Source organism: Mobula birostris, chromosome 10, assembly GCF_030028105.1.
Source record: "Mobula birostris isolate sMobBir1 chromosome 10, sMobBir1.hap1, whole genome shotgun sequence".
Taxonomy (NCBI): domain Eukaryota; kingdom Metazoa; phylum Chordata; class Chondrichthyes; order Myliobatiformes; family Myliobatidae; genus Mobula; species Mobula birostris.
In genome coordinates this window covers 38,000,438-38,028,000 of record NC_092379.1, presented here as the reverse complement: position 1 = coordinate 38,028,000, position 27,563 = coordinate 38,000,438, and the positions used below count along the sequence as shown (strand labels likewise).

At 46.4% G+C, this 27,563-nt stretch overlaps 1 protein-coding gene across 1 annotated transcript in view; it reads left to right on the top strand.

The window, feature by feature from the left end:
* LOC140203597 (uncharacterized) overlaps window positions 1-27,563 on the top strand; it is a 55,838-nt gene that overhangs the window by 10,890 nt on the left and 17,385 nt on the right. Inside the window, exons 4-7 of the mRNA XM_072269645.1 lie at window positions 4,088-4,231; window positions 12,860-12,945; window positions 18,350-18,611; window positions 21,941-22,122. Coding sequence (XP_072125746.1) covers window positions 4,088-4,231; window positions 12,860-12,945; window positions 18,350-18,611; window positions 21,941-22,122 — 674 coding nt within the window. The remainder of the gene's footprint in view (window positions 1-4,087; window positions 4,232-12,859; window positions 12,946-18,349; window positions 18,612-21,940; window positions 22,123-27,563) is intronic.

The window sequence follows — 27,563 nt, the reverse complement described above, 5'->3', positions numbered from 1 at the left end:
TCCTTCCCTTTCTTCCGTAACCAACGGGAGTTGTTGTCTTGTTATTTCATCTTCTCATTATTTATTGCCATGGATTTATATTTGCATTTCCACAGTTTGTTGCCTTCTGCACTCTAGTTGACCTTTCACTGATCCTGTTGTAGTTACTCTTCGATAGATTTGCTGAAAATTAATCTCAGGGTTGTACATGGTGACGTACACGTATTTTGATAATAAAATTTACTTTGAACTTTGAACATAGACCACTCTCCTCTCTTATTATATTCCTCCTTCAGCCCTTTCCATTTTGCATCCAACTCCTTTTGGCCTCTGATCATCCACACCCACCTACCTTCCCTAACCCCCCCAACTCACCTGGCTTCACCTAGCACCTGCCACATTCTCCTCCCCCTCCCAACCCACCTTCTTATTCTGGCTTCTTGCCCCCTTCCTTTCCTGTCCTGGTGAAGAACCTCAGCTCAAAACATCAACTATTTATTCCTTTCCTTCGATGCTGCCTGACCTGCTGAGTTGCTCCAGCATTGTGTGTGTGTGTGTGTGTGTGTGTCTGAATTTCCAGCATCTGCTGAACCTCTTGTGTTTATGATTTACTGCACCCTTTCCTGCTGAGTATAGGCTGTCATAGAGGTGGTTCCTAAAATAGACTTTGCTTTATTCGTTATGTTCTGCGTCATATGACGTGGACGATAGTCATAGTCATACTTTATTGATCCCAGGGGAAATTGGTTTTCGTTACAGTTGCACCATAAATAATTAAGTAGTAATATCTAAATTATGCCAGTAAATAAGTCCAGGACCAGCCTATTGGCTCAGGATGTCTGACCCTCCAAGGGAGGAGTTGTAAAGTTTGATGGCCACAGGCAGGAATGACTTCTTATGACACTCTATGTTGCATCTTGGTGGAATGAGTCTCTGGCTGAATGTACTCCTGTGCCCAACCAGTACAGTGTGTAGTGGATGGGAGACATTGTCCAAGATGGGATGCAACTTGGACAGCATCCTCTTTTCAGACACCACCGTCAGAGAGTCCAGTTCCATCCCCACAACATCACTGGCCTTACGAATGAGTTTGTTGATTCTGTTGGTGTCTGCTATCCTCAGCCTGCTGCCCCAGCACACAACAGCAAACATAATCGCACTGACCACCACAGACTCGTAGAGCGTCCTCAGCATCGTCTGACAGATGTTAAAGGACCTCAATCTCCTCAGGAAATAGAGACGGCTCTGACCCTTCTTGTAGACAGCCTCAGTGTTCTTTGACCAGTCCGGTTTATTGTCATTTCGTATCCCCAGGTATTTGTAATCCTCCATCATGTCCACCCTGACTCCCTGGATGGAACAGGGGCCACCGGTACCTTAGCTCTCCTCAGGTCTACCACCAGCTCCTTAGTCTTTTTCACATTAAGCTGCAGATAATTCTGGTCACACCATGTGACACAGTTTCCTACTGTAGCCCTGTACTCAGCCTCATCTCCCTTGCTGATGCATCCAACTATGGCAGAGTCATCAGAAAACTTCTGAAGATGACAAGACTCTGTGCATTAGTTGAAGTCCAAGGTGTAAATGGTGAAGAGAAAGGGAGACAAGACAGTCCTCTGTGGAGGCCCAGTGCTGCTGATCACTGTGTCAGACACACAGTGTTGCAAGCACACGTACTGTGGTCTGCCAGTCAGGTAGTCAAGAATCCATGACACCAGGAAAGCATCCACCTGCATTGCTGTCAGCTTCTCCCCCAGCAGAGTAGGGCGGATGGTGTTGAACGCACTGGAGAAGTCAAAAAGCATGACCCTCACAGTGCTCGCTGGCTTGTCCAGGTAGGCGTAGACACGGTTCAGCAGGTAGACGATGGCATCCTCAACTCCTAGTCGGGGCTGGTAGGCGAACTGGGGGGGATCTGAGTGTGGCCTGACCATAGGCCGGAGCAGCTCCAGAACAAGTTTCTCCAGGGTCTTCATGATGTGGGAGGTCAATGCCACCGGTCTATAATCATTGAGGCCACTAGGGCGCGGCGTCTTCGGCAGAGGGACAAGGGAACCCTCCGGAGCCTCAGGCTCAGGTTGAAGACGTGGCGAAGTACTCCACATAGCTGAGGGGCAAAGGCTTTGAGCACCCTGGTACTGACACCATCCGGTCCTGCAGCCTTGCTTGGGTTGAGACGTTTCAGCTGTCTTCTCACCTGTTCAGCTGTGAAGCCCACCGTGGTGGTTTTGTGTGGGGAAGGGGTATCGTCATGAGAGCAGGGTGGGGGGCTGTGCGGAGGGGTAGGAGGGGAGAGCGGAATATGTGTTGGTTGGGGGCCGACAACAAATGACTCATGTGGGGGATGGGCAGGGGCCACAATATCAAATCTGTTAAAGAACAGGTTAAGTTCATTGGCCCTGTCCACACTGCCTTCAGCTCCTCTGTTGCTAGTTTGCCGGAACCCAGTGATGGTCCTCATCCCACTCCAGACCTCTCTCATGTTGTTCTGCTGGAGCTTCCACTCAAGCTTCCTCCTATACCTGTCTTTAGCCTCCCTGATCCTAGCTTTCAGGTCCCTCTGTATTGCCCTCAGCTCCTCCCTATATCCATCTCTAAATACCCTCTTTTTAGCGTTCAGGATGTCCTTAATGTCCTTTCTTACCCATGGCTTGTTATTTGAATAACAAAGGACAGTTCTTGTCAGAACATTGCAGTCCTTTCATGACCATGATTGTTCTTGGCCAATTTTTCCACAGAAGTGGTTTGCCATCGCCCTGTTCTGGGTAGGGGTGGGTGACCCCCAGCCATTATCAATACTCTTCAGAGATTGTCTGCCTGGCACCAGTGATTGCATAACCAGGACTTGTGAACTGTACCGGCTGCTCATACGACCATCCACCCCCTGCTTCCACGGCTTCACGTGAACCTGATCCAGGAGCTAAGCAGGTGATGCACCTTGCCCAAGGGTGACCTGCAGACCTTACATCTCCTTTGGTGGAGACCTATCCCACCCCGTTACTCAACCAAGATAATGGAAATTTTATTACTGCTCTGGTGGTAATTTTGTGTTTGGACTGGGTATGCACAGCATTCGGTCACCGTGAATGATAGGCTGGTGGGAATGGTGGAAATTTGGGTAAGAAGGAAATCGGGGGATTTGAAGATGTGTGGGTTGAGTGGGATAGTGGGGGGCATAATTCACGAATGGAATAAGGACTTGAGGGATAGGCTGGGCAGGAATTTCCATTAGCAAATCCCTTTTGTAATTGTCGAGCCAACTTCACATGCTAAACTGATTATGCATTGGAGTGGGATTGATCAGAGGGAATTTTGAGGGTTTCTGCGTCGAGGGCTGGAGTAGGGGTAAGTCCGAAGGAAAGGACCAGATACTGATAAACACAAGAGTTTCTGCAGGTGCTGAAAATCCAGAGTAACATATCCAAAATGGTTGGGGAAGTTAGCAGGTCAGGCAGCACCTATGCAGAGGAAAAAAGAGTCGACGTTTCAGCCCAAGACCCTTCATCTGGAATGCAGACACACATTTCAAAAATTAGTTACAAATGCGGATGGCGACCGAGGGTTCAGCACCGGATGCCTGCGTTCTGATCACTGATGGGATCCCTCTGCCTCTAGGGAAGGAACCTGTGGCAGCCTATCGCTGTGTGGCGGCTCAGGTGGCCAGAGGGTAGGCCTCTACAGTGTCTCTTTCTCTTTTGACAATGTCAAAGGATGTTACCGAGGTTCTGTGTTCACGGACCGGACTACTGGGTTCTTGTACTCTGGTCTTTTTCAGTCTGATGGATTTTATATTTTGGGTTTTTCCCCATTCTTTCCTGTCTTTTATTTGAGTGGGCAGAGGGTGGGGGGATTTGGGGGTTGATGTTCTGTGTTTTGTGCAGGGGAAGGGGGATTTGGGGGGGTTGATGATTGTGTTGCTGTATTTTCTACGGGGGGGGGGTGGGTGCATGGGTTTGATGTTTCTCTTTCAACGACCTCCATGTTTTTTCCTTTGTTCCGTGGCTATCTGGAGAAGATGAATCTCAGAGTTGTACACTGCATACATACTTTGATAATAAGTGAAACCTTTGAACCTCACAGTGTGTTAACTCTCCCTCTACTTGTGCAGCCCTTCACTTTGGATGGTTTCAAGTTTAACCTCAGGCTCTACGTCTTGGTTACTTCCTGTGACCCTCTGCGGATATACCTCTACAATGAGGGCCTGGTCTGCTTTGCCACTAAAAAGTATTCCGAACCGACCGAAAAGAATTTAGTAAGTGACACATTGACTTATCTTTAAGACATACAGTTAATTCTCTGAAAGTACGATCCTACTTTTATAAGAGGTTAATTCTTGCCTAACTCACTGTTGTATGGAAGTAATCGACTCGGGTGGGATCTTGCTGTTACGTTCCCAACCCCAGCCAAAAGCTGACTACTCTGAGGGGGGCGGGGAGTGGGAGGTTGGTGTGGTTACAGGAGCATCTCCTAACGAGTCTAGTTCGCAAAGTTTACAAGACAAAGTCAGGAAAAGCCCTCCCCACCATTGAGCACGTCTACAATGAGCGCTGCCATAAGAAAGCAGCAACTATCATCAGGGGCACCCACCATCCAGACCATGCTCTCTTCTCATCAGGAAGAAGGCACAAGAGCCGTAGATCTGTCACCGTAAGTTTCAGGAACAGTTATCACCCTACAACCATCAGGCTCCTGAACCAGTGTGGATAACTTCACTCAGTTCAACACTGAGCTGGTTCCACAACCTATGGACTAACTTTCAAGGGCTCTACAACTCATGTCCTCAATGCTTCTGTCTATATGTATTTGTGCAGTTTGTCTTCTTTTGTACAGGTTATTTGGCCGTGTCTGTGTGTTGTTTTTCGTCAGTTCTATTGTATAAGACCATATGAGATAGGAGCAGAATGGGCCATTCAGCTCATCGAGTCTGTCACCATTTCATCATGGCTGATCCACTTTCCCTCTCAACCCCAATCTCCTGCCTTCTCCCGGTAACCTTTCACACCCTGAGTAATGAACAATCTGTCACCTCTGCCTTCAGTATACCCAATGACCTGGCCTCCACAGCCCTCCATCTGCACAGTTAATTCCACAGATTCACAACCCTCTGGATAAAGAAATTCTCTTCATCTCCATTCTAAATGAACGTCCTTCTATTCTAAGGCTGTGCCCTCTGGTGCTGGAATCCCCCACCATAGGAAACATCCTCTTCACATCCAATCTGCCTACGCCTTTCAATATTCAATAGGTTTCAATGAGATCACCTCTCAGCCTTCTAAATTCTCATGCGTACAGGCCCAGAACCATCAAGCGCTCCTCCTGTAGTCATTCTGGTGAACCGCCTCTGAACCCTCTCCAATGTCCGCTCATCCTTTCTTAGATAAGGACTCACAAAACTCCAAGTGAGGCCTCACCAGTGTTTTATAAAGCCTCAACATTAACTCCTTGTTTTTATATTCTAGTCCTCTTGAGATGAATGCTAACATGCATTTACCATCATCACCACAGACTCAACCTGCAAATTAACCTTTAGGGAACCCTGCATGAAGGCTCTCTCATCCCTTGCACCTCAGATTTTTGGATTTTCCGCCTACTTAGAAAATAGTCTACCCTTTTGTTCCTTCTGCCGAAGTGTATGACCGTAAACTTCCCGACACTGTAACTGTTATACTCTGTTCTGTGTCTGCCACTTTGCGTATTCTCCTTATCTGTCCAAGTCCTTCCGCAGGCTCCCTGCTTCTTCAACACTACCTGCCCCTCCACCTATCTTCATATCATCCGCCAGTCGGCCACAAAACCAACAATTCTGTCTTCATAGACAATACAGAAAGAAGCAGTTACTCCCCACCCCCAACACTGATTCCTGTGGGACGCCAGTGGGTGCTGTGAACGCCTGCACGAAAATGAATCTCAGGCTAGTATATGGTGATATAGTCGTACTTCGATAATCAATTTACTTTGAAATTTGAACTTCGAAGATTTTATAAGATAAGTTTCTCACATGTACATCGAAACATCAAAACTGGGCTGAGAAGTGGCAGTTGGAGTTCAACCCAGATAAGTGTGAAGTGGTTCATTTTGGTAGGTCAAATATGATGGCAGAATATAGCTAATGGTTAGACTCTTGGCAGTGTGGAGGATCAGAGGGATCTTGGGGTCCAAAGCCATAGGACGCTCAAAGCAGCTGCGCAGGTTGACTCTGTGGTTAAGAAGGCATACGGCGTATCGGCCTTCATCAATCGTGGAATTGAGTTTAGGAGCCGAGAGGTAATATTACAGCTATATAAGACCCTGGTCAGACCCCACTTGGAGTACTGTGCTCAGTTCTGATCGCCTCACTACAGGAAGGATGTCGAAACTATAGAAAGGGTGCAGAGGAGATCTACAAGGATGTTGGGGAGCATGCCTTATGAGAATAGGTGAACTTGGCCTTTTCTCCTTGGAGTGACGGAGGATGAGAGGTGACCTTATAGAGCTGTTTAAGATGATGAGCGGCATTGATTGTGTGGATAGTCAGAGGCTTTTTCCCAGGGTTGAAATGGCTAGCACGAGAGGGCATAGCTTTAATGTGCTTGGAAGTAGGTACAGAGGAGATGCCAGGGGTAATTTATTTACTCAGAGAGTGGTGAGTGAGTGGAATGGGCTGCCGGCGGTGGTGGTGAAGGCAGAAATGACAGGGGTCCCTGCCTTTTTTGCACCGTGGACCGGTTTAAGATTGACAATATTCTTGCGGACCGGCCAACGGTGGGGGGGGTCGGTGTTCAAGTTTGACAGTGTGTGACAGGGAATGAGGAAAGGTGCAGCTGATTCATATCGTTTCATATCGCGAAATCATATCATTTCCTCGCGGCCCGGTAGCACATGCTTTGTGGCCTGGTACCTTTCCGCGGCCCGGTGGTTGGGGACCACTGTTTTAAGAGACTCCTGGATGGATACATGGAGCTTGGAAAAATAGAGGGCTATGGATAAGCCTAGGTAATTCTAAGGTAAGGACATGTTTGGCACAGCTTTGTGGGCTGAAGGCCTGTGTTGTGCTGTAGGTTTTCTGTGTTTCTATCCTCATAATCCAATCCAGGCAGCATCCTGGTAATCCTCCTAAATATTGAGGAAAATTGATGATTCCACCGTAAAACAGATTGAAAATGGGAGGTTGTGTGATATAACACTCAAGGATATATCTAGCCAGGGTTATTGGCCCTGCATCTTGCCCGGAGTTAACCTGCCTTGATTTCAAGAAAAAGCAATAGAGTCATAGAAAAGTACAACACAGAAACAGGCTTTTTGGCCCGTCCAGTTGGTGCCAAACCATTTAATCTGCCAAATCCCATCAACCTGCACCCGGACCATAGCTCTCCATACCCCTCCCATCCAAACTTCTCTTAAATGTTGATATCAAAATCATATTCACATGAGGTTACGTGTTGTATGGGAGGGATAGGAAGGTAGGCAGAGGGGGTGGTGTAGCTCTGCTGGTAAAGAATAGCATCAAATCAGCAGAAGGGTGTGGCATAGAATCAGAAGATGTTGCATCCTTGTGAGTTCAGATAAGAAACTGCAAGGGTAATGGCAGTTATATACAGTCCTCCCAACAGTAGCTGAGACATGGAGCACATATTACAACAGGAAAAGGGAAAAGGTGTTTCAAAAGGGTAACGTTATGGTAATCATGGGAGATTTTATCATGCAGCTCGATTGGGAAAATTAGGTTGGTAATGGATTTCAAGAGAGTGAGTTTGTTGAATGCCTAAGAGATGGATTTTTAGAGCAGTTTGTCATTGAGCCTGCTGGGGGATCACCTACACTGGATTGGGTGTTATGTAATGAACTGGAGGCGATTAGGAAGCTTAAGGTAAAGGAACCCTTAGGAGTCAGTGAACACAATATGATTCAGATAGGGAGAAAGTAGAGTCTGATGTAGCGATATTTCAGTGGAGAAAAGGAAATTTGAAAGGAAAGTAAAGTAAAGGTATGAGAGAGGAATTGGCCAAAGTAAATTGGGAGGAGATGCTGGCAGGGAAGACAGCAGAGCAGCAATGGCACAAGTTTCTGGGGAAAAAATGGGGAAGGTGCAGGATAAATGTATTCCAAAAACAAAGAAATACTCGGATCGCAAAATGCTACAACCGTAGCTGACAAGGGAAGTCAAAACTAATGTAAAAGCAAAAGAGAGGGTATACAACAGAGCAAAAATTAGTGGGAAGATAGAAGGTTGGGAAGCTTTTATAACCCTAGAGAGAGCAACTAAAAGAATCATTAGGAGGGAAAAGATGAAATATGAAAGCAAGCTAGCAAATAATATCAAAGTTGATAGAAAAAGCATTTTCAAGTATATAAAAGGCTATAGAGTACTTGGTGACACAGGACAAGATAGGACAAAGTCAACACGGTTTTCTTAAGGGAAAATACTGTCTGACGAACCTGTTGGAATTCTTTGAGGAGATTATAAGTAGGATAGATAAAGGGGACGCAGTGGACGTTGTATATCTGGGCTTTCAGAAGGTGCCACACATGAGGCTGCTTACCAAGTTAAGAGCCCATGGTATTACTGGGAAGTTATTAACATGGTTAGAGCATTGGCTAATTAGTCAGAGGCAGCGAGTGGGAATAAAAGGATCCCTTTCTGGATGGCTGCCAGTGAGTAGTGGTGTTCCGTAGGGGTCGGTGTTGGACCACTTCTTTTTATGCTGTATATAAATGTCTTAGATGGTGAAATAGATGGCAAGTTTGCAGACAATACGGAGATTGGTGGAGGGGTAGGTAGTGTGGAAGAAGCAGGTAGGATGCAGAAGGACAGATAGATTAGGAGAATGGGCAAGAAAGTGGCAAGTGAAATACGATGTTGGAAAATGCATAGTTGTGCATTTTGGTAGAAAGAGATAAATGTTCAGATTATCTTCTAAATGGGAAGAAAAATTCAAAAATTTGTGATGCAAAGGGACTTGGGAGTCCTTGTACAGAACACCCTAAAGGGTAACTTGCAGGTTGAGTCAGTGGTGAGGAAGGCAAATGCAATGTTAGCATTCATTTCAAGAGGTCTAGAATACAAGAGCAGGGACATGATGCTGAGGCTTTATAAGGCACTGCTGCGGCCTCACCTTAAGCACTGTGAACTGTTTTGGGCTCCTTATCTAAGAAAAGATGTGCTGGCATTGAAGAGGGTTGAGAGGAGGTGCACAAGGATGAGTCTGGGAATGAAAGGGTTAACATATGAGGAACATCTGATGGGCCTGTACTGGCTGGAATTTAGAAGGATGAAAGGGGATCTGATTGAAACCTTTCGAATATTGAAAGTCCTAGGCAGAGTAGACGTGGAAAGAATGTTTCCCATGGTGGGGGAGTCTAGGACAGGAGGGCAGAACCTCAAGGTAGAAGGGCATCCGCTTAAATCAGAGATACGGAGAAAGTTCTTCAGTCAAAGGGTGGTGAATTTGTGGAATTTGTTACCACAGGCAGCTGTAGAGGACAGGTCGTTGGGTGTATTTAAGGCAGAAATTGATCAGTTCTTCAATGGCCGTGGCACCAAAGGTTACGGGGAGAAGGCTGTGTGGTGGGGTTGAGGAGGGGAGGAAAAGGATCAGCCATGATTGAATGGCGGAGCTGACGATGAGCCAAATGGCCTAATTCTGCTCCTGTGATTTATGATTTTATGGTAGTACAGAGAATTTAACACCGTGAACGTTAGGACTGAGAAATGCGTTCAAACAGAGAGATCCGTAACTTCTTGAAAAAGAAATCACAGGTAGGTAGGGTCGTAAAGAGAGCTTTTGGCACACTGGCTTTCATAAGTCAAGGTATTGAGTACAGAAGTTGGGATGTTATGTTGGAACCACTTCTTTTTACATTATATATCAAGGATTTCGATGATGGAGTTGATGGCTCCGAGGCTAAGTTAGCGAACGATCCGAAGATCGGTGGGGGTGGGGGGGGGGCAGGTAGTATGGAGGAAGCAGAGAGGTGCAGAAGGATTTAGACAGTGTAGGAGAATATGCAAAGAGGTGGCAGACGGAAAACAGTGTTGGGAAGTGTATGGTCATGCACTTCGGTAGAAAACTTAAAAGCATAGACAATTGTATGACTGGAGAGAAAACTCAAAAATCAGAGGTGCAAAGGGACTTGGGAGTCTTCAAGCAGGATTCCATAAAGGTTAATTTGTTGGTTAAGTCAGTGATAAGGAAGGTGTGAGCATTCATTTTGAGAGGAATAGAACATAAAAACAAGGATATAATGTTTTATATGGAACACTCACAGAATGCTGGAAGAACTCAGCAGGCCCAGGAGCATCTATGGAGTATTTGGGGCCCTGAATGGAAGTGAGAGAGGAGGTGTAGGGCAAGCGGGTGGAACAAGCATTGCACCTGACACTACACCTCGTCCCTCACTGCCATTCAGGAGGCAACACTTCATCTGTGAGTCTGTTGGGGTTCATCTACTGTATCTGATGCTCTTGGTGTGACCTCCTGTATGTCAGTGAGACCCGACGCAGATTGGGAGACCGCCTTGCAGAGCACCTACACTCCGTCTGCCAGAAAAACCCATTTCAAGTCTACTTCCCATTCCCATTCTGACATGTTAGTCCTCGATTGCCACGATGAGGCCATACTCAGGTTGGAGGAGCAGCACCTTGTATTCCGTCTGGGTAGCCTCCAACCTGATGGCATGAATGTCGATTTCTCTAACCTCTGGTAATTGCCCCCAACTTTATCATTCCCATTCCCTTTTCCCTCTTTCACCTCATCTCCTTACCTGCCAATCACCTCCTACTGGTGCTCCCTCCCCTTCCCTTTCTTCCAAAGTCTTCTGTCCTCTCCTATCAGATTCCTCCTTCTCCAGCCCTTTATCTCTTTCACCAATTGACTTCCCAGTTCTTTACTTCACCCCCTCCCCCTCCCAGTTTCACCCATCACCTACCACCTTGTACTCCTTCCTCTCCTCCCCCCCACCTTCTTGCTGTAACTTCTCATCTGTCCTGATGAAGGGTCTTGGTCTGAAACGTCAACCTCTTGCTGTTTCCCATAGATGCTGCCTGGCCTGCTGAGTTCCTCCAGTATTGTGTGTGTGTTGCTCAGATTTCCAGCATCTGCAGGGTTTCTCCTCCTTGAGGCTTTAGAAGGCACTGGCAAGGCCTCCCTCCCTTGGGGTATTGTGAGCTGTTCTGGGCCCCAGAAAGGATATGGTGACACTGGAGAGGGTTGAAAGGAGGTTGACAAAAATGATTCTGGGATTGAAAGGCTTATTATATGAGGAGCATTTGATGGCTCTGGGCCTTAACTGACTGGAATTTAAAAGAATGAGGTGTTGGGGGAGGGTGTGAAATCTCATCAAAACCTATCGAATATTGAAAAGCATTGACAGAGTGGATGTGGAGAGGATGTTTCCTATAGTGGGGGAGGCCAAGACCAGAGGACACAGCCTCAGAGTAGAGGGGCGTTGATTTAGAACAGAGATGAGGAGGAATTTCTTTAATTTGTAGAATTCGTTTCTACATGCTGTGAAGGCCAAGTCGTCGGGTATACTTAAGGCAGAGCTTGTTAGGTTCTTGATTAGTCAGGGCATAAATGGATACGGAGATTGGGGCTGAGAGGAAAATAGATCAGCCATGACGAAATGTCAGACAAGACTGGATGGGTCAAATGGCCCAATCCTGCTCCTACAACTTACAATCTTGTGACGTGGACTACTCCGAAAAGAAAAACTCAGCCCATTTTTCATAACCAGAATTGGAATCAGAATCAAGTTTACTATCATTGTCATTTGCCATGAAATTTGAGATTATGCGGCAGCAGTACATTGCAGTACGTAATAATGAAAGTTATAAATTACAAAAAGAAATATATTTTAAAAATTAAGTAAGTTGTGCAAAACAAGACCAAGAGACAAATGTTATTGAGGTACTGTACATGGGTTCATTGTTCATTCTGAAATTAATGGCGGAGGGGAGCAATCTGTTCCTAAATTGTTGAGTGTGTGTCTCATCCCTGACAGTAGAAATGAAAAGAGGCTTTACCTGGGTGGCGAGGCTCCCTCAAAGATGGATGTTGCCTTTTGAAGATGTCCTCGAAAGTGGGGAGGATTGTGCTCAGGATGGCTGATTTATTATCCCTCTGGACTGTTTTCTCCTGCCTTCTCCTGTTAACCTTTGATGCCCTGACTAAACAAGAACCTATCAACCTCTGCTTTAAATACACTCAATGACTTGTCCTCCACAGCCGTCTGTGGCAACAAATTCCACAGATTCACCACCCTCTGGCTAAAGAAATTCCTCACCTCTGCCCTAAAGGGAAGTTCTTCTATTCTGAGGCTTTGCCCTCTGCTCTTAGAGACAGCCGTCCCCCCTCCCACTACAGGAAACATCCTCTCCACGTTGATTTTCAATATTTGATGGTTTTCGTTGAGATCCCCCATCATCCTTTTAAACTTCAGCGAGTACAGGCCCAGAGGGAGCAATGTTCCTCAAATGACAACCCTTTCATTCTCGTGAACCTCCCCCAGACCCTCTCCAATACCAGCTCACCAATTCTTAGATAAGGGGCTCAGAACTGCTCACAATACTCCAAAGTTCGGTCTGAGTTTTAAAGCCTCAGCCTCGCATCCTTGCTCTGACTGACAGCACCCATCCTTATGCACTGCGCTTCAGATGAGCGATCCTTTGACTTGGCGATGTTTTGGGGCTGCAAAAACTGCTTTAAGATGCAAGGCATCGTTCAGTTTCACCTTCTTGCCACCTGCCGACTGCTCTTCATCACCGCAGGAAAAGTGAAGCCGAGAGGAATGAGGAAAATAGCATTTGAGCAGCTTCTGGTTGGGGTGGCGTTAGTGTGACACGATAACTGAGGGCAATGTCCCTGACTGAGAAACCAACATCTTTATCTTCTGCCTCTCACAGGATGACGTCCGCAAGCACCTCACCAATTACGCCATCAACAAGCGTATGATGAACGTTGTCCCAGATGAAAAGAAAGGCAGTAAAAGGTGAGACCATATGCAGCAGGGTGCACCCTTCACCACAAGCAGGCACATTATAGAAGGTCAGCGTTGGAGTGATTTTTGGGGTTAGGACATAGACATTTAGCAATTGAATTTGGCTACCAGTCTTCATATCTGAATGTGTGTTGTGGATTTTATTTGGAGTGCAGATCTGAACTTTATATGTAGGCATCCGTTAGTCTTATAAGACCATGGAAGGTTCCCCTTGGAAGTTTACACCTTGGAAGCTTTCCAGGGCGCAGGCCTGGGCAAGGTTGTATGGAAGACCAGCAGTTGCCCATGCTGCATGTCTCCCCTCTCCACGCCACCGATGTTGTCCAAGGGAAGGGCATTGGGACCCATACAGCTTGGCACTGGTGTTAACGCAGAGCAGTGTGTGGTTAAGTACCTTGCTCAAGGACACAACACGCTGCCTCGGCCAAGGCTCGAACTAACGACTTTCAGATCACTAGAGGGACGCTTTAACCACATGCCAACACGTGACCAAGTCCGAACATGTGGCCAGCTCTGAACAATGGGTTCCTAAAAGCCATGAATCCCAGCTGACAATGATGATTAAAATTCATTTGGATGTGTGTGGTGTGGCTGTGAATCAGGAGGTGTGAAGGTCGAATGTAGTTTCGAAGAAAGCATTGTCCATGCGTTGTAAGTATGGAGTTGCCCTTTGCCGTTTGGCACATAAAATATCGAGCCCCACATCAGGCCGGCCAGACCTTTCGACCAGAAGTGTCTCCATAAAATGCCTTCTCTACCTTGCTTTGTCGAATAAAAAAGCTGCTTTGTATCTACCAGTAATTTTCTTCGCTGGCTTCATTCACGCAACAACCTTAGTGAGCAGGCACATTGTAGAAGGAAGGGGAGCACACAGCAGCAGCTTAGTGAAGCCCTTAACTCTGTTGCCACTACTTCAGGTTGTCATAACTGGCGGAATGCTCCCAATGGCATGCTATAAGACCGTCAGATATAGGGGCAGAAGTGGGCCATTTGGCCCATTGAGTCTGCTCTGCCATTTAATCATGGGCTGATCCAATTCTTTCAGTCATCCCCACTCCCCTGCTTTCACCCTATACTCTGGCTAATCAAGAACCTATCTATCTCTGCCTTAAATGAACTCAATGACTTGGCCCCCACAGCCACTCATGGCAACAAATTCCACAGATATACCACCCTCTGACTAAAGTAATTTCTCTGCATCTCAGTTCTAAATGGACGTCCTTCAATCCTGAAGTCATGCCCTCTTGTCCTAGAATCCTGTACCATGCCCTCCAGTAACTTCTGACAACCAAGTCTAGCTCCTGGCCTTCACATGTGGCTTAGCCACTAAGCTGGGCAGAATCATTTCTACTGACAGGAGAAGGGGCAAAGGTGGGTTAATGGCATCTTAAATCCAGTCGCTTCAGGCAGATGGGACTCATCAACCATGGCTGGCCCCTCATCTAGGAGAAGGAAAACTCTGATCTCAAACCTCCCATTGCCCTGCGACTACACCCACTCATAGGGAAGGCTTCAGGAGTAAACCCTGAGGGAAAACATCTGCGGCAGTCCCACGTTGAGTTCAACACTGACTGGCAACTCCTGCGATGCTGCTGGTACCAGGCTGTGTTGCTCTCTGCCGTTCCTTTGGGTTCATCAACTGCGTGGAGATGGGGAGCTTGCTACATGGGCAACAGCTTGCTCTCCATATCCGGGCTTAGTAGCTAAGCCACACGTGAAGGCCAGGAGCTGTGACTTGGTTGTCAGAGGCAATATTGAGGCACTCGCCATTGGGAGCATTTAATAGGCAGCGGGAGCTCGTCCCCATTACCACCCCATGGCTATAACAACCTTAAGGAATGGAGTGAAGCTGAAATTGTTGCAATGGACGACTGGAAGCGGACCCAAGTGCAGAACACCGACACGGAGGTAGAATTAACAGAAGTGTGTTTATTAATAGTTGCGAGGAAGGTCGGAGAGTGAGGATTAGATGCTTACATGAACAACAAACCGGAGTAGCCCGGACCCAGAGCTTGGTTATGGAGCTTGGACACAGAGCCTGGACACGGAGCCCAGACTCGGACACGGACTCGGATGCAGAGCCCAGACTCAGACTGGGACATGGAGCCCGGACTCGGACACGGAGCCCGGACTCGGACACAGAACAACAAAACCAGACAACGACAGACAATTTGTACCTTGATTCGGAGTAGCAGCAAACGGCCAGGAATACTCAGCAGGACACGAAACTACAAAACCAAACATCGACAGTCCGTTCGTATCTTGACTCGAAATAGCGGCAAACGGCCGGCAATACTCAGCTGGACACGAGACGACAGAATTCCCAAAGCAACCCCAGGCACCGAAGCAACTTAGAGTCCAGTATTCTCAGCGGCCCAGAACGTGCTTTGCCGCACTGGCTGAGGTGACGGTCCAGTCCCAAGTAGATGTAAGCTGGAGTTATTATGTTTCCAGTTCGGATGAGAATCAGGTGCCTTAGTCATGGAGCCAGGTAAAACACGGGGAAAAGGAAATGAACAGAAATGAGGAATCAACTGACTGGACCGTGACTGAAATAACAGATAAAAGTGAGTGGAAAGACGATGCTAAACACTCTCTCATTCAAATCTGCAGACAGGAGTCATTATTAATGATCAAACTAAATATATGATCAATAAATAATGACAATAATGAGCAGGAGTCAATTATACGTCCCTTGCCACAGTGAATGTACCTGGATTGGAATATCTGTTAGGATGTCCGGCTAGTTGGGATCGTCCCAATCTGGTATTTCGTGTCCAGCAAGAACCATGGATCTAGAAAAAAGAAATGTGAGCTAAATCCCATGAAGGCAGACAAATTTACATAAGTGATCGGATAAATCTGGAATAAAGGTCTGTAAGACATGGCAACTATTGAGCTGTTGCTAAAAAGCTCTTTAGTGAGGGAAATCTCCCATTTCCTCTTCATATTTGAGGCCTACAACACTGCTGTGGCCTTACCATTGCTTGCAATGGGCCGTAAGTTCATGGACCCTATGCAGATTACAGAGAAGGAGGTGCTTGCTGTCCTGAGGAAAATCAGGGTGGGTAAATCCCCAGGGCCTGACAAGTTGTTCCCTCAGACCCTGGGGGAGGCTAGTGCAGAAACTGCAGGGGCCCTAGCAGAGATATTTAAATAATTCTTAGTGACAAGAAAGGTTCTAAACATAAACCAGGAAATTACAGACTGCTCCATCTGACATCAGTAGTGGGATAGTTATTGGAAAGTATTCTGAGGGACTGGATATATGAGTAAACAACAGGAATTCTGCAGATGCTGGAAATTCAAGTAACACACATCAAAGTTGCTGGTGAACGCAGCAGGCCAGGCAGCATCTCTAGGAAGAGGTGCAGTCGATGTTTCAGGCCGAGACCCTTCGAAGGGTCTCGGACTGAAACGTCGACTGCACCTCTTCCTGGATATATGAGTATTTGGATAGACATGGGACTGATTCAGGATAGTCAGCATGGCTTTGTGCATGGTAAGTCATGTCTAACCAATCCTGGAGAGTTTTATTAAGCAAGCTACCAGGAAAGCGGATGAAGGCAAAGCAGTGGATGTTGTCTACATGGACTTTAGCAAGGCATTTGACAAGGTCCCGTATGTGAGGTTGGTCAAGAGGGTTCAGTCGCTCGGCATTCAGCATAGGTTGTAAATTGGATTAGACATTGGCTTTGTGGGAGAAGCCAGAGAGTGGTAGTAGAGGTTTGCCTCTCTGACTGGAGGCCTGTGACCAGTGGTGCGCTGCAGGGACCAGTGCTGGGCCCATTGTTGTTTGTCATCTCTATCAGTGTTCTGGATGATAATGTAGTTAACTGGATCAGTAAATTTGCAGATGACACCACGTTTGAGGATATAGTGGACAGTGAGGAAGGCGGTCATGGCTTGCAGAGGGATCTGGATCAGCTGGAAAAATGGCAGCTGGAAATCAATGCAGACAAGTGCGAGGTGTTACATTTAGGTAGGACCAGCCAGGGAAGGTCTTACACAGTGAATGGTAGGGCACTGAGGAGTGCGGTAGAACAAAAGGATCTGGGAATAGAGATCCAAAATTCGTTGAAAGTAGTGTCACAGGTAGAAAGAAAGCTGTTGTCACATCGGCTTTCATAAATCAATGTATCGAGTACAAGAGATGGGATGTTATGTTGAAGCTGTATAAGACACTGGTGAGGCCTAATTTGGAGTATCGTATGCAGTTCTGGTCACCTACCTACAGGAAAGATGTATAGTAAATAAGGTTGAAAGAGTAGAGGAAAAATTTACAAAAATGTAGCTGGGTCTGGAGGACCTGAGTTATAAGGAAAGATTGAATAAGTTAGGACTTTCTTCCTCAGAATGTAGAAGGTTGAGAGGAGATTTGACAGAAATATTCAAGATTATGAGGGGTAGAGATAGGGTAAATGCAAGCAGGCTTTTTCCACTGAGGTTGAGTGTGACCACAACCAGGGATCATGGGTTAGGGTGAAAGATGAAAAGTTTAAGGGAAACATGAGGAGAAACGTCTTCACTCAGATGGTGGTGACCAGTGTGGAATGAGCTGGCAACACAAGTGCTGCATGCGTGCTCGGTTTCAACGTTTCAGCGAAGTTTGGATAGGATGGAGGACTATGATCCTGGTGCAGGTCAATGGGTGTGGACAGTTTAGCAGGTTTTGGCATGGACTAGATGGGCCAAAAGGCCTGTTCCTGTGCTGTACTTTTCTATGACAATGACTCTAGAAACACTGATTCGTTACGTCAGGCTTGTTACACGGAGCTTGGGAGGGTGAGACTAGAACTAGAGCTCGTGGGTTAAGGGTGAAAGGTGAGAAGTTTAAGGGGAACATGAAGGGAAACTTCTTCACTCGGAGGGTAGTGAGAGTATGGAGCAAGCTGCCAGCAGAAGAGATAGATGGAGATGCGATTTCAACATTTAAGATACATTTGTACATGGATGGTAGGGCTACAGACTGGGTGCCGGTCAATGGGACCAGACAGATTAATGATTCAGCATGGACTAGATGGGCCAAAGGGCCTGTTTGTTTACTGTAGTGCTTTCTGACTGTGAATGTAAACCACCAGACAACTTCACAAGATGGAATATCATGGGTTCAGGGTGCAGTCAACCTTTTCAAAGGCAACTATGAATCGGCAAGAAATCGCTTCCAATAAATCCTGTCAAAAACGGGGGGAAATAATCAAGAGAGCTGATATTTCCTTCAATGGATACGCAGTCTATCTTGTGGCTTGCAGTGCTATTGACCTGTCACACAATAACACAAATGGTGGGGCAGAGTACTTGATCAGCGAAGTCACTCGGCAATGCCATCCGATGGATGAACGGTGGCCTGCGATAGATTAGAACTGACGGCTGTGTAAAATGTTGTTTCTTGCAGAAAGCTGTCTTTCTTTAACCAGTACATGGAGAGCAATGCCTATGACCTGGAGGTGCTGTGGAGCAGTATTGAAGATGTGATCATCAAAACCATTCTGTCTGTGTATCCGGCCCTGAGGAACACCTACTTCACCTGCTTCCCAAATCACGTGTCTGGGAGTGCTTGCTTTCAGCTCCTCGGCTTTGACATCCTGCTGGACCACACCTTGAAACCCTGGCTGATGAAGGTACGCGCGCCTCTGGGATACATAAAGATTAAGCAGGTAATTTAGGTGACCGCATAAAACATGCAAATGTAACATCATGATGGGATGGCCAGTAATATCATGAAGGATCGCACCAACCCTGCTCACTGTTTGTCCCCACTCCCATCAGGGAGGAGGCTCTGTAGCATCCACACCAGGACCACCAGACTCAAAAACTGTTACTTTCCCCTAGCAGTCCTCCAAGAGGACCACAACCGTGTTGTAGGGTTTGGAGGCTTGCGCGCCTCAATGACCCGGAGAGGTCTGCACGCTGGAGCCGGGGCTTTAGGCTTTGGCTCTGGATAGGGTCACCCATGACAAACAGGTCAAAGGGTAGAGGCCAGACTGAGAGCGGTGTACCGGTCCTCCAGATTCGAGGGCTCAACTCAGCACTACCAGCACTGACCACTAAAACAAAACTGTTACGCAAACTGCAATGAAGAATCCTACATCTGAGTGTGGCGGTGTTCCTGAGTCTCCACCTGGGACTTACATGTCCGACAGTAATGAAAACCGAGCGGAAGCTACGGGCATGATCAAAGAATCTCTGAACACCACCAGAGATGGAGGACCTTCACTGTTGTCCTAAACACCAGCACTGCAATGGGCAGTCAGTATGTCCCCAAGTACTGAGGCTGATCAACACCCCCATCCACTAACCCACCCCTCCACAGACCCGCAACCACCACTACTTTATCATTTCTTGTCAGAGTCACCTTATGTACAGAAACTCCTGTACCCAGCGTCACTTTATGGACATACAATCAAGCTACGCATATAAGCTATCTAATGTATTTATATTTACTGTTTTTTCCCATTATTATTGTGTTTTTTTCCACTTTTCCACTATTATTGTTATCGAAAAGGTGTTATATTTGGATGTGTGCAGAGTACAGAATAAGGTCGATGAACTTGTGGCACAGTTGCAGATTGGCATATATGATCAGAATTAGAATCAGGTTTATTATCACCGGTATGTGTCATGAAATTTGTTAACTTAGCAGCAACAATTCAATGGAAGTGTTCAGGAACAGTTATTACCCCACTCAACCATCAGGAAGAAGGTACAGGGTCTTGAACCAAAGGGGATATCTTCGCTTAACTTTACTCACCACAGCATTGAACTGCTCCCACAGCCTATGGACTCACTTTGAAGGACTCTTCATCTCATATTCTTGATATTTATTGTTTGTTTATTTATTTATTCTGGATGTTTTGTTTGATTCCTTTTAAATACTGTGAATGTCCTCAAGTAAGTGAATCTTAGTGAATCAACATATGCCAATGGTCATATGTACTTTGATAATAAATTTACTTTGAACTTGACTTTGAGTAGAAGAGCAGAACACAGTGCAGAAGCAGTTTGACAATCACAGCCTTAAGGTAAAAAAAAAGTTAAACCAAAAAAGTTAGACCGTTATCCCAAAATCTGCTCCCTGTGGAAACAGATAGATGGGTTCATAAAGAGAGATTTTGGCACATTGGTCTTCATTAATCAAATTGTTGAGTACAGAAGCTGAGTTGTTAGATTGAAGCTCTTGAAGATATTGGTGAGGCCTACTTTGGAGTATTCTGGTCACCTAACTACAGGAAAGATATCAATGATTTGAAAGATAGCAGAGAATATTCACAAGGATGTTGCTGGGTCTCGAGGGCCTGAGTTACAGGGAGAGTTATTCTCTAGAGCACAGGGAATCAAGGAAGATTTGATAAAGGTCTACGAAACCATGAGGAACATAGAGTAAATGGAAGCATGCTTTTGCTGCTGAGGATGGGTGAGACTAGAACTAGAGGTCATGGGTTAATTGAGAAAGGTGAAATGTTTAAGGGGAACATGAAAGGGATCTTCTTCACTCAGAGAGTGGTGAGAGTGTGCCAGCGGAAGTGGCGGATGCGACATTTAAGAAAAGTTTAGATAAGTATGTGGATGGCAGGAGTATCGAGGTCTATGGTACAGGTGCAGATTGATAGGAATTGGCAGAATAATATTTTGGCATGGACTAGATGGGCCAAATGGCCTACTTCTGTCTTTTAGTGCTCTTAGACTATGACACAATGGAAGATATGCATCTGTAGATGGGTGGAAGACCATAGTCGTTTATGATAGTTCCCATAGACAAAGACCTGGCATTTGTCCATAGTTAAATCCACATTAAAATGGTTCCAGAGAGGAAGACACCAGAGGGTGATTAAAAACAAGAGAAAATCTGCAGAGGCTGGCAATCCAAAGCAACACACACACACACACACACACACACACACACACACACACACACACACACACACACACACAGACTCTCACACACACACACACACACAGACTCTCACACACACACACACACACACACACACACACACACACACACACACAGAATAAGGAGTTGTTCCTCCAACCTGAGTGTGGCCTCATTGCGGCAGTAGAGGTGGCCATGGACTGACATGTTGGAATGGGAATAGGAAGTAGAATTAAAATTGGTGGCCACCAGGAGAAGTGCCACACCTGCACTTGGATCTCCTCCCTCACTACCATTCGGGGCCAAACGGTCCTTCCAGGTGAGGCGACATTTCACCTGTTGGGGTCATCTGTTGTATCCGGTGCTCCTGGTGTGGCTTCCTGTATATCGGAGAGACCCGGCCCAGTTTGGGAAACCGCTTCAACGAGCACCTACAGTCCATCCACCAGAGAAAAACGGGACCTCCCGGTGGCTACCAATTGACCTGGATGAGGAAGTGGAGGGATGGGTTAGTAAATCTGCTGATGACACAAAGGTTGGAGGTGTTGTGGATAGTGTGGAGGGCTGTCAGAGGTTACAGCAGGACATTGATAGGATGCAAAACTGGGCTGAGAAGTGGCACCCTACCTGGGTCACCTTCTTAATGGCTCTGGTCCAGGGCTCCAGCCAGCATTGTTCAATGGTCTTTACCCCCAGACCCGTGCCTTTGTTTTTTTCAACTCGGCCTGGTTCAAAGCAGCTAAGGTAGCTGACCCAGGCACTGAGCCTAATGAGGTTGTAGATTTCTTCTCCAAGTCTGCCACTTTACATTATAAATAGCCGCTTGTCTGAGAGTGGTCCCGGGTTAGCCGGTCGTTAGCTGAAACTCCTTGCGTCCACATTCAATTGCTCTGATTCGATAATCCCAGAGCTAGAATCGAAGAGTTCACAAAATGGAGGGTGTGCAAGGACAGTCTCACAAAATGGCCACCTCCACCTCCTTTCAGCATGTGGCAAGAACAAAGACAGTTTGTTTGCCTACTTCCACTGCCCTTGATTCATTTGAATTCACTGATTTGTAGACTGTTGTTCTTTTTGGCCAACACTATTAATTTTTAATTATTAATGTTGCAGGTTAAGCATTCCCTGAGCTCTGTGATGGACTCCAATCTTGATCAAGAGGTGAAGGAGGATCTTCTTTATGATACACTCTGCATGATTAACCTTGCAGCTTGTGGCCGGCAGGAAGACATGGAGGAAGAGAGGCCGCGAAAGAAGGAACAGCTGCCTAAGATCTGGTGGTCGCGGGAGTACAGGTGACTGAAAGACTGAAGAGTGCCACGTTGGGCAACGATAATTAATGAATATTCCTGCTGTCAAATTCAGCTGCACACACAAAGTGCTGGGGGAACTCAGCAGGCCAGGCAGCACCCATTTAGAACAGAGATGACGAGAAATTTCTTTTGCCAGAGGGTGGTGAATCTGTGGAATTCATCGCCACAGATGGGAGTGGAGGCCAAGTCATCGGGTATATTTAAGGCAGAGGTTGATAGATCCTTGATTAGTCAGGGCATGAGGGGTTATGGGGAGAAGGCAGGAGATTGAGGCTGAGATGGGAAGGGATCAGTCGTGATCAAATGGCAAAGCAGCTTCGATGGGCCAGATGGCCTAATTCTGCTCCTCTTACGCAAATGAACAAACAGTCGCCATTTTGGGCCGAGACCCTTCTTCAGGACTGGAAAGGAATAAAAAGGTGTGGGGAGGGAGGGGAAGGAGGATAGCTAGAAGTTGATAGGTAAAGCCAGGTGGGTGGGAAAGTTGAAGGGTTGGAGAGGAAGGAATCTGATAGGAGAGGAGAGTGGACCGTGGGAGAAAGGGAAGGAGGAGGAGTGCCCAGGGGAAGGTGACCAGCAGGTGAGAAGAGGTGAGAGGCCGGAGTGGGAAACAGAAGCAGAGGGAAGGGGGAAGGACTATTTCCCCAGAAGGGGAAGCCGATGTATGCGTTCAGAATAAAGAAGTGGGCAGGAAAATCACTGAAGACTGTACCCACCCTGCAAACTCACTTTTCCAAAAGCTCCCTTCGGGAAATCACCTTGGGTTTCTGAAAACGAGACCTCATGCCCTCTCAAAAGATTTTTTCCCCTCAGGCAGTTCATCTGATCAACCATCCTAGTTACTCCCCCCTCGACCCCCAACCCCCTCTTACTATTACCCTGTCACTGCACTGAACTGTAAACATTATAAACCACATTTTGATACGCTGTCTACCTTGTAAATCCATACTGGTATTTATATATTTATGCACATTATATTCCATATCCAAACTTTAACCTCTGGCTTACCTTTGTCTACTTCCTTATTCTTTAATAGAGGGTCTTGGCCAGAAACATCGACTGTTTATTCCTTTCCGTAGATACGGCCTGACCTGCTGAGTTCCTCCAGCATTTTGTGTCTGTTACTTTGGATTTCCAGCACCTGCGGAATCTCTTTTCTTTATTCTGTATAATTGTTGTACGTTGTTGGATTTTGTCGCCTGTCATGCCCTGATCAACACCATGCAGTGAATTCCAAATACGTGCAAACTTATCTGGTGCATAAAATTGATCCTCGATCTTAATGTTAGCCTCTCCTATCCTTTTATAAAAACCTCCCCTCCAAAGTATCACTGCTATTCCCTGCACATTTTAAAGTTCCACATTTTCCCACTGCTCAGGCATAGCCGCCGAGCGCTTCTGTGCCATCCGCCACCAGCGTGATATTCTGGTGGCCAAAGATTTTAATTCTGATTCCCATTCCCAGGTGTCAGTCCACGGCCTCCTCGTGCCAAGGTGAGTCCACCCTCAGGGTGGAGGAGTAACACCTTATATTGTGTCTGGGTAGCCTCCAACGTGACAGTATGAATATCGATTCCTCCTTCTGGAAAACAAATTTCGACCCTCCCCCATTCTTCACTATTCCTTCCTCCATTCCTTTCTTCTCACGTGCCTATTACATCCTTCTGTGTCCCCTGCTCCTTCCCTTTCTCCTGTTGTCCACTCTGCGCTCCTATCAGATTCTTTCCTCTCCTGCCCTTGACCTTTCCCACCCACCTGGCTTCACCTATCACCTCCCAGCTATCCTCCTTCTCCTCCCCTCACCTTCTTATTCAGGCATCTTCCTCTTCCTTTCCAGTCCCGATGAATGGTCTCAGCCCGAAATGTCGACTGTCTATTCCCTTCCACAGATGCTGCCTGACCTGCTGAGTTCCTCCAGCATTTTGGATTTCCAGCAACTGCAGACTTTCTTGTGTCAGAAGTTCCTCCTGCTGCTTAGAGCTGCAACAAAGGGGAAAGGAGGTGGATTCAGCAGGCATGCAGAGGTGGAGTGAGGACTGTGGGCTAGACTGCGCTCAAGAGGACTAGAACATATCACCAAGGAAGTAATGCTGAGGCTTTATAAGGCACTGGTCAGACCGCACTTGGAGTATTGTGAGCAGTTCTGGGTGGCAGGCGGAGTTACGTTTCTACCAAAGGAGGTGTAAGGTGCCCCTTCCCCCCTCTAGCCTGCAGGTCACCCTTGGACAATATGTAGCACCTGGTTAGCCCCCTGATCAGGGAGTAGGTGGTGGACAGTCGTATGAGCAGCCGGTGCAGATCGCAAGTCCTGGGTATGTGACCACTGACGCCAGGCAGACAATCTCTGCAGGGTATTGATAATGACTGGGGTCACCCGTCTTTTAAAGACACTGGCCCAGAAGAAGGCAGTGGCAGACCACTTCTGTAGATAACTTTGCCAAGAGCAATCAATAGACAATAGGTGCAGGAGTAGGCCATTCAGCCCTTCGAGCCAGCACCACCATTCACTTTGATCATGGCTGATCATTCACAATCAGTACCCTGTTCCTGCCTTCTCCCCATATCCCTTGACTCCACTATCATTAAGAGCTCTATCTAGCTCTTTCTTGAAAGCATCCAGAGAATTGGCCTCCACTGCCTTCTGAGGCAGAGCACTCCACAGATCCACAACTCTCTGGGTGAAAAAGTTTATCCTCAATTCCGTTCTACGTGGCCTGCCCCTTATTCTCAAATTGTGGCCTCTGGTTCTGGACTCCCCCAACATTGGGAACATGTTTCCTGCCTCTAGCGTGTCCAATCCCTTAGTAATCTTGTATGTTTCAATCAGATCCCCTCTCATCCTTCTGAATTTCAGTGTATACAAGCCCATTCGCTCCAATCTTTCACCATATGACAGTCCCGCCATCCTGGGAATTAACCGCGTGAACCTCGACTACACTCCCTCAATAGCAACAATGTCCTTCCTCAAATTTGGAGACCAAAGCTGTACATGATACTCCAGGTGTGGTCTCACCAGGGCCCTGTACAACTGCAGAAGGACTTCTTTGCTCCTATACTCAACTCAACTCAACTCCCCTTGTTAGGCCATTAGCTTTCTTCACTGCCTGCTGTACCTGCATGCTTACTTTCAGTGACTGATGAACAAGGACACCAAGATCTCATTGTACTTCCCCTTTCCTAACTTGACACCTTTCAAATAGTAATCTGTTCTTGCCACCAAAGTGGATAACCTCACATTTATCCGCATTAAACTGCATCTGCCCACTCACCCAACCTGTCCAAGTCATCCTGCATTATCTCAACATCCTCCGCACATTTCATACTGCCACCCAGCTTTGTGTCATCTGCAAATTTGCTAATGTTACTTTTAATCCCTTCATCTAAATCATTAATGTATTATAAATAGCTGTGGTCCCAGCACCGAGCCTTGCAGTACCCCACTAGTCACCGCCTGCCATTCTGAAAGGGACCCATTAATCCCTACTCTTTGTTTCCTGTCTGCCAACCAATTTTCTATCCGTCAGTACCCTACCCCCAATACCATGTGCTCTAATTTTGCCCACTAATCTCCTATGTGGGACCTTATCAAAGGCTTTCTGAAAGTCCAGGTACACTGGCTCTCCCTTGTCCATTTTCATAGTTGCATCCTCAAAAAATTCCAGAAGATTATTCAAGCATGATTTCCCCTTCGTAAATCCATGCTGACTCGGACCGATCCTGTTACTGCTATCCAAATGTGCCGCTATTTCATCCTTTATAATGGACTCCAGCATCTTTCCCACCACTGATGTCAGGCTAACTGGTCTATAATTCCCTGTTTTCTCTCTCCCTCCTTTCTTTAAGAGTGGAATAACATTAGCTACCCTCCAGTCCTCAGGAACTGATCCTGAATCTATAGAACATTGGAAAATAATTACCAATGCATCCAAGATTTCTAGAGCCACCTCAAGTACCCTGGGGTACAGACCATCAGGCCCTGGGGATTTACCATCCTTCAGTCCCATCAGTCTATCCAATACCACTTTCTGCCTAATATGAATCTCCTTCAGTTCCTCCGTTACCCTAGGTCCTCCGGCCACTATTACATCTAGGAGATTGTTTGTGTCTTCCCCAGTGAAGACAGATCCAAAGTACCTGTTCAACTCATCTGCCATTTCCTTGTTCCCCATAATAAATTCACCCGTTTCTGTCTTCAAGGGCCCAACTTTGGTCTTAACTGATTTTTTCCTCTTCACATACCTAAAGAAGCTTTTATTATCCTCCTTTCCATTCTTGGCTAGCTTGCCTTCGTATCTCATCTTTTTTCCCCATATTGCCTTTTAAGTTATCCTCTGTTGCTCTTTAAAAGTCTCCCAATCCTCTGGCTTCCCGCTCATCTTTGCTATGTTATACTTTTTTATTTTTATACTATGCTTGACTTCCCTTGTCATCCATGGTCGTCCCTTACTCCCCTTAGAATCTTTCTTCCGCTTTGGAATGAACTGATCCTGCACCTTCCCAGAAGTACCTGCCATTGTTGTTCCACTGAAATCCCTGCTAGGGTATCTTTCCAGTCAACTTTGGCCAGCTCCTCCCTCATGGCTCCATAGTCCCCTTTGTTCAACTGCAATACTGACACTTGCGATTTTCCCTTCTCCCTCTCAAATTGTATTTGAAAACTTATCATATTATAGTCACTACCTCCTAATGGCTTCTTTACCTCGAGTTCCCTTATCAAATCCAGTTCATTACACAACACTAAATCCGGAATTGCCTTCTCCCTGGTAGGTTCCAGTACAAGCTACTCTCAGAATCCATCTTGGAGGCACTCCACAAACTCCCTTTCTTGGGGTCTGGACCAACCTGATTTTCCCAGTCTACCTGCGTGTTGAAATTCCCCATAACAACCGTAGCATTACCTTTGCGACATGCCAATTTTAACTTTTGATTCAACTTGCACCCTATATCCAGGCTACTGTTTGGGGCCCTGTAGATAACTCCCATTAAGGTCTTTTTGCCCTTACAATTTCTCAGTTCTATCCATACTGACTCTACATCTCCTGATTCTGTGTCGCCCTTTGCAAGGTACTGAATTTCATTCCTCACCAACAGAGCCACCCCACCCCCTCTGTCCACCTGTCTGTTCTTTTGATAGGACGTATACCCTTGAATATTTATTTCCCAGCCCTGGTCCTTTTGCAGCCATGTCTCTGTTATTCCTACAACATTATACTTGCCAATTTCCAACTGAGCCTCAAGCTCATCCACTTTATTTCTTATACTCCGTGCATTGATATATAATACTTTTAATCCATTAGAGTACTCCCCTCACCTTTCACATCGATTCCTATTGCACTTGGCCGTATTCTCCGATCCCTTCCTGAGCTTTCTGCCCTGTTAATTCTGTTGTCTTTCTTAACTTTCCTTATTCTCTCTTTCCCTTT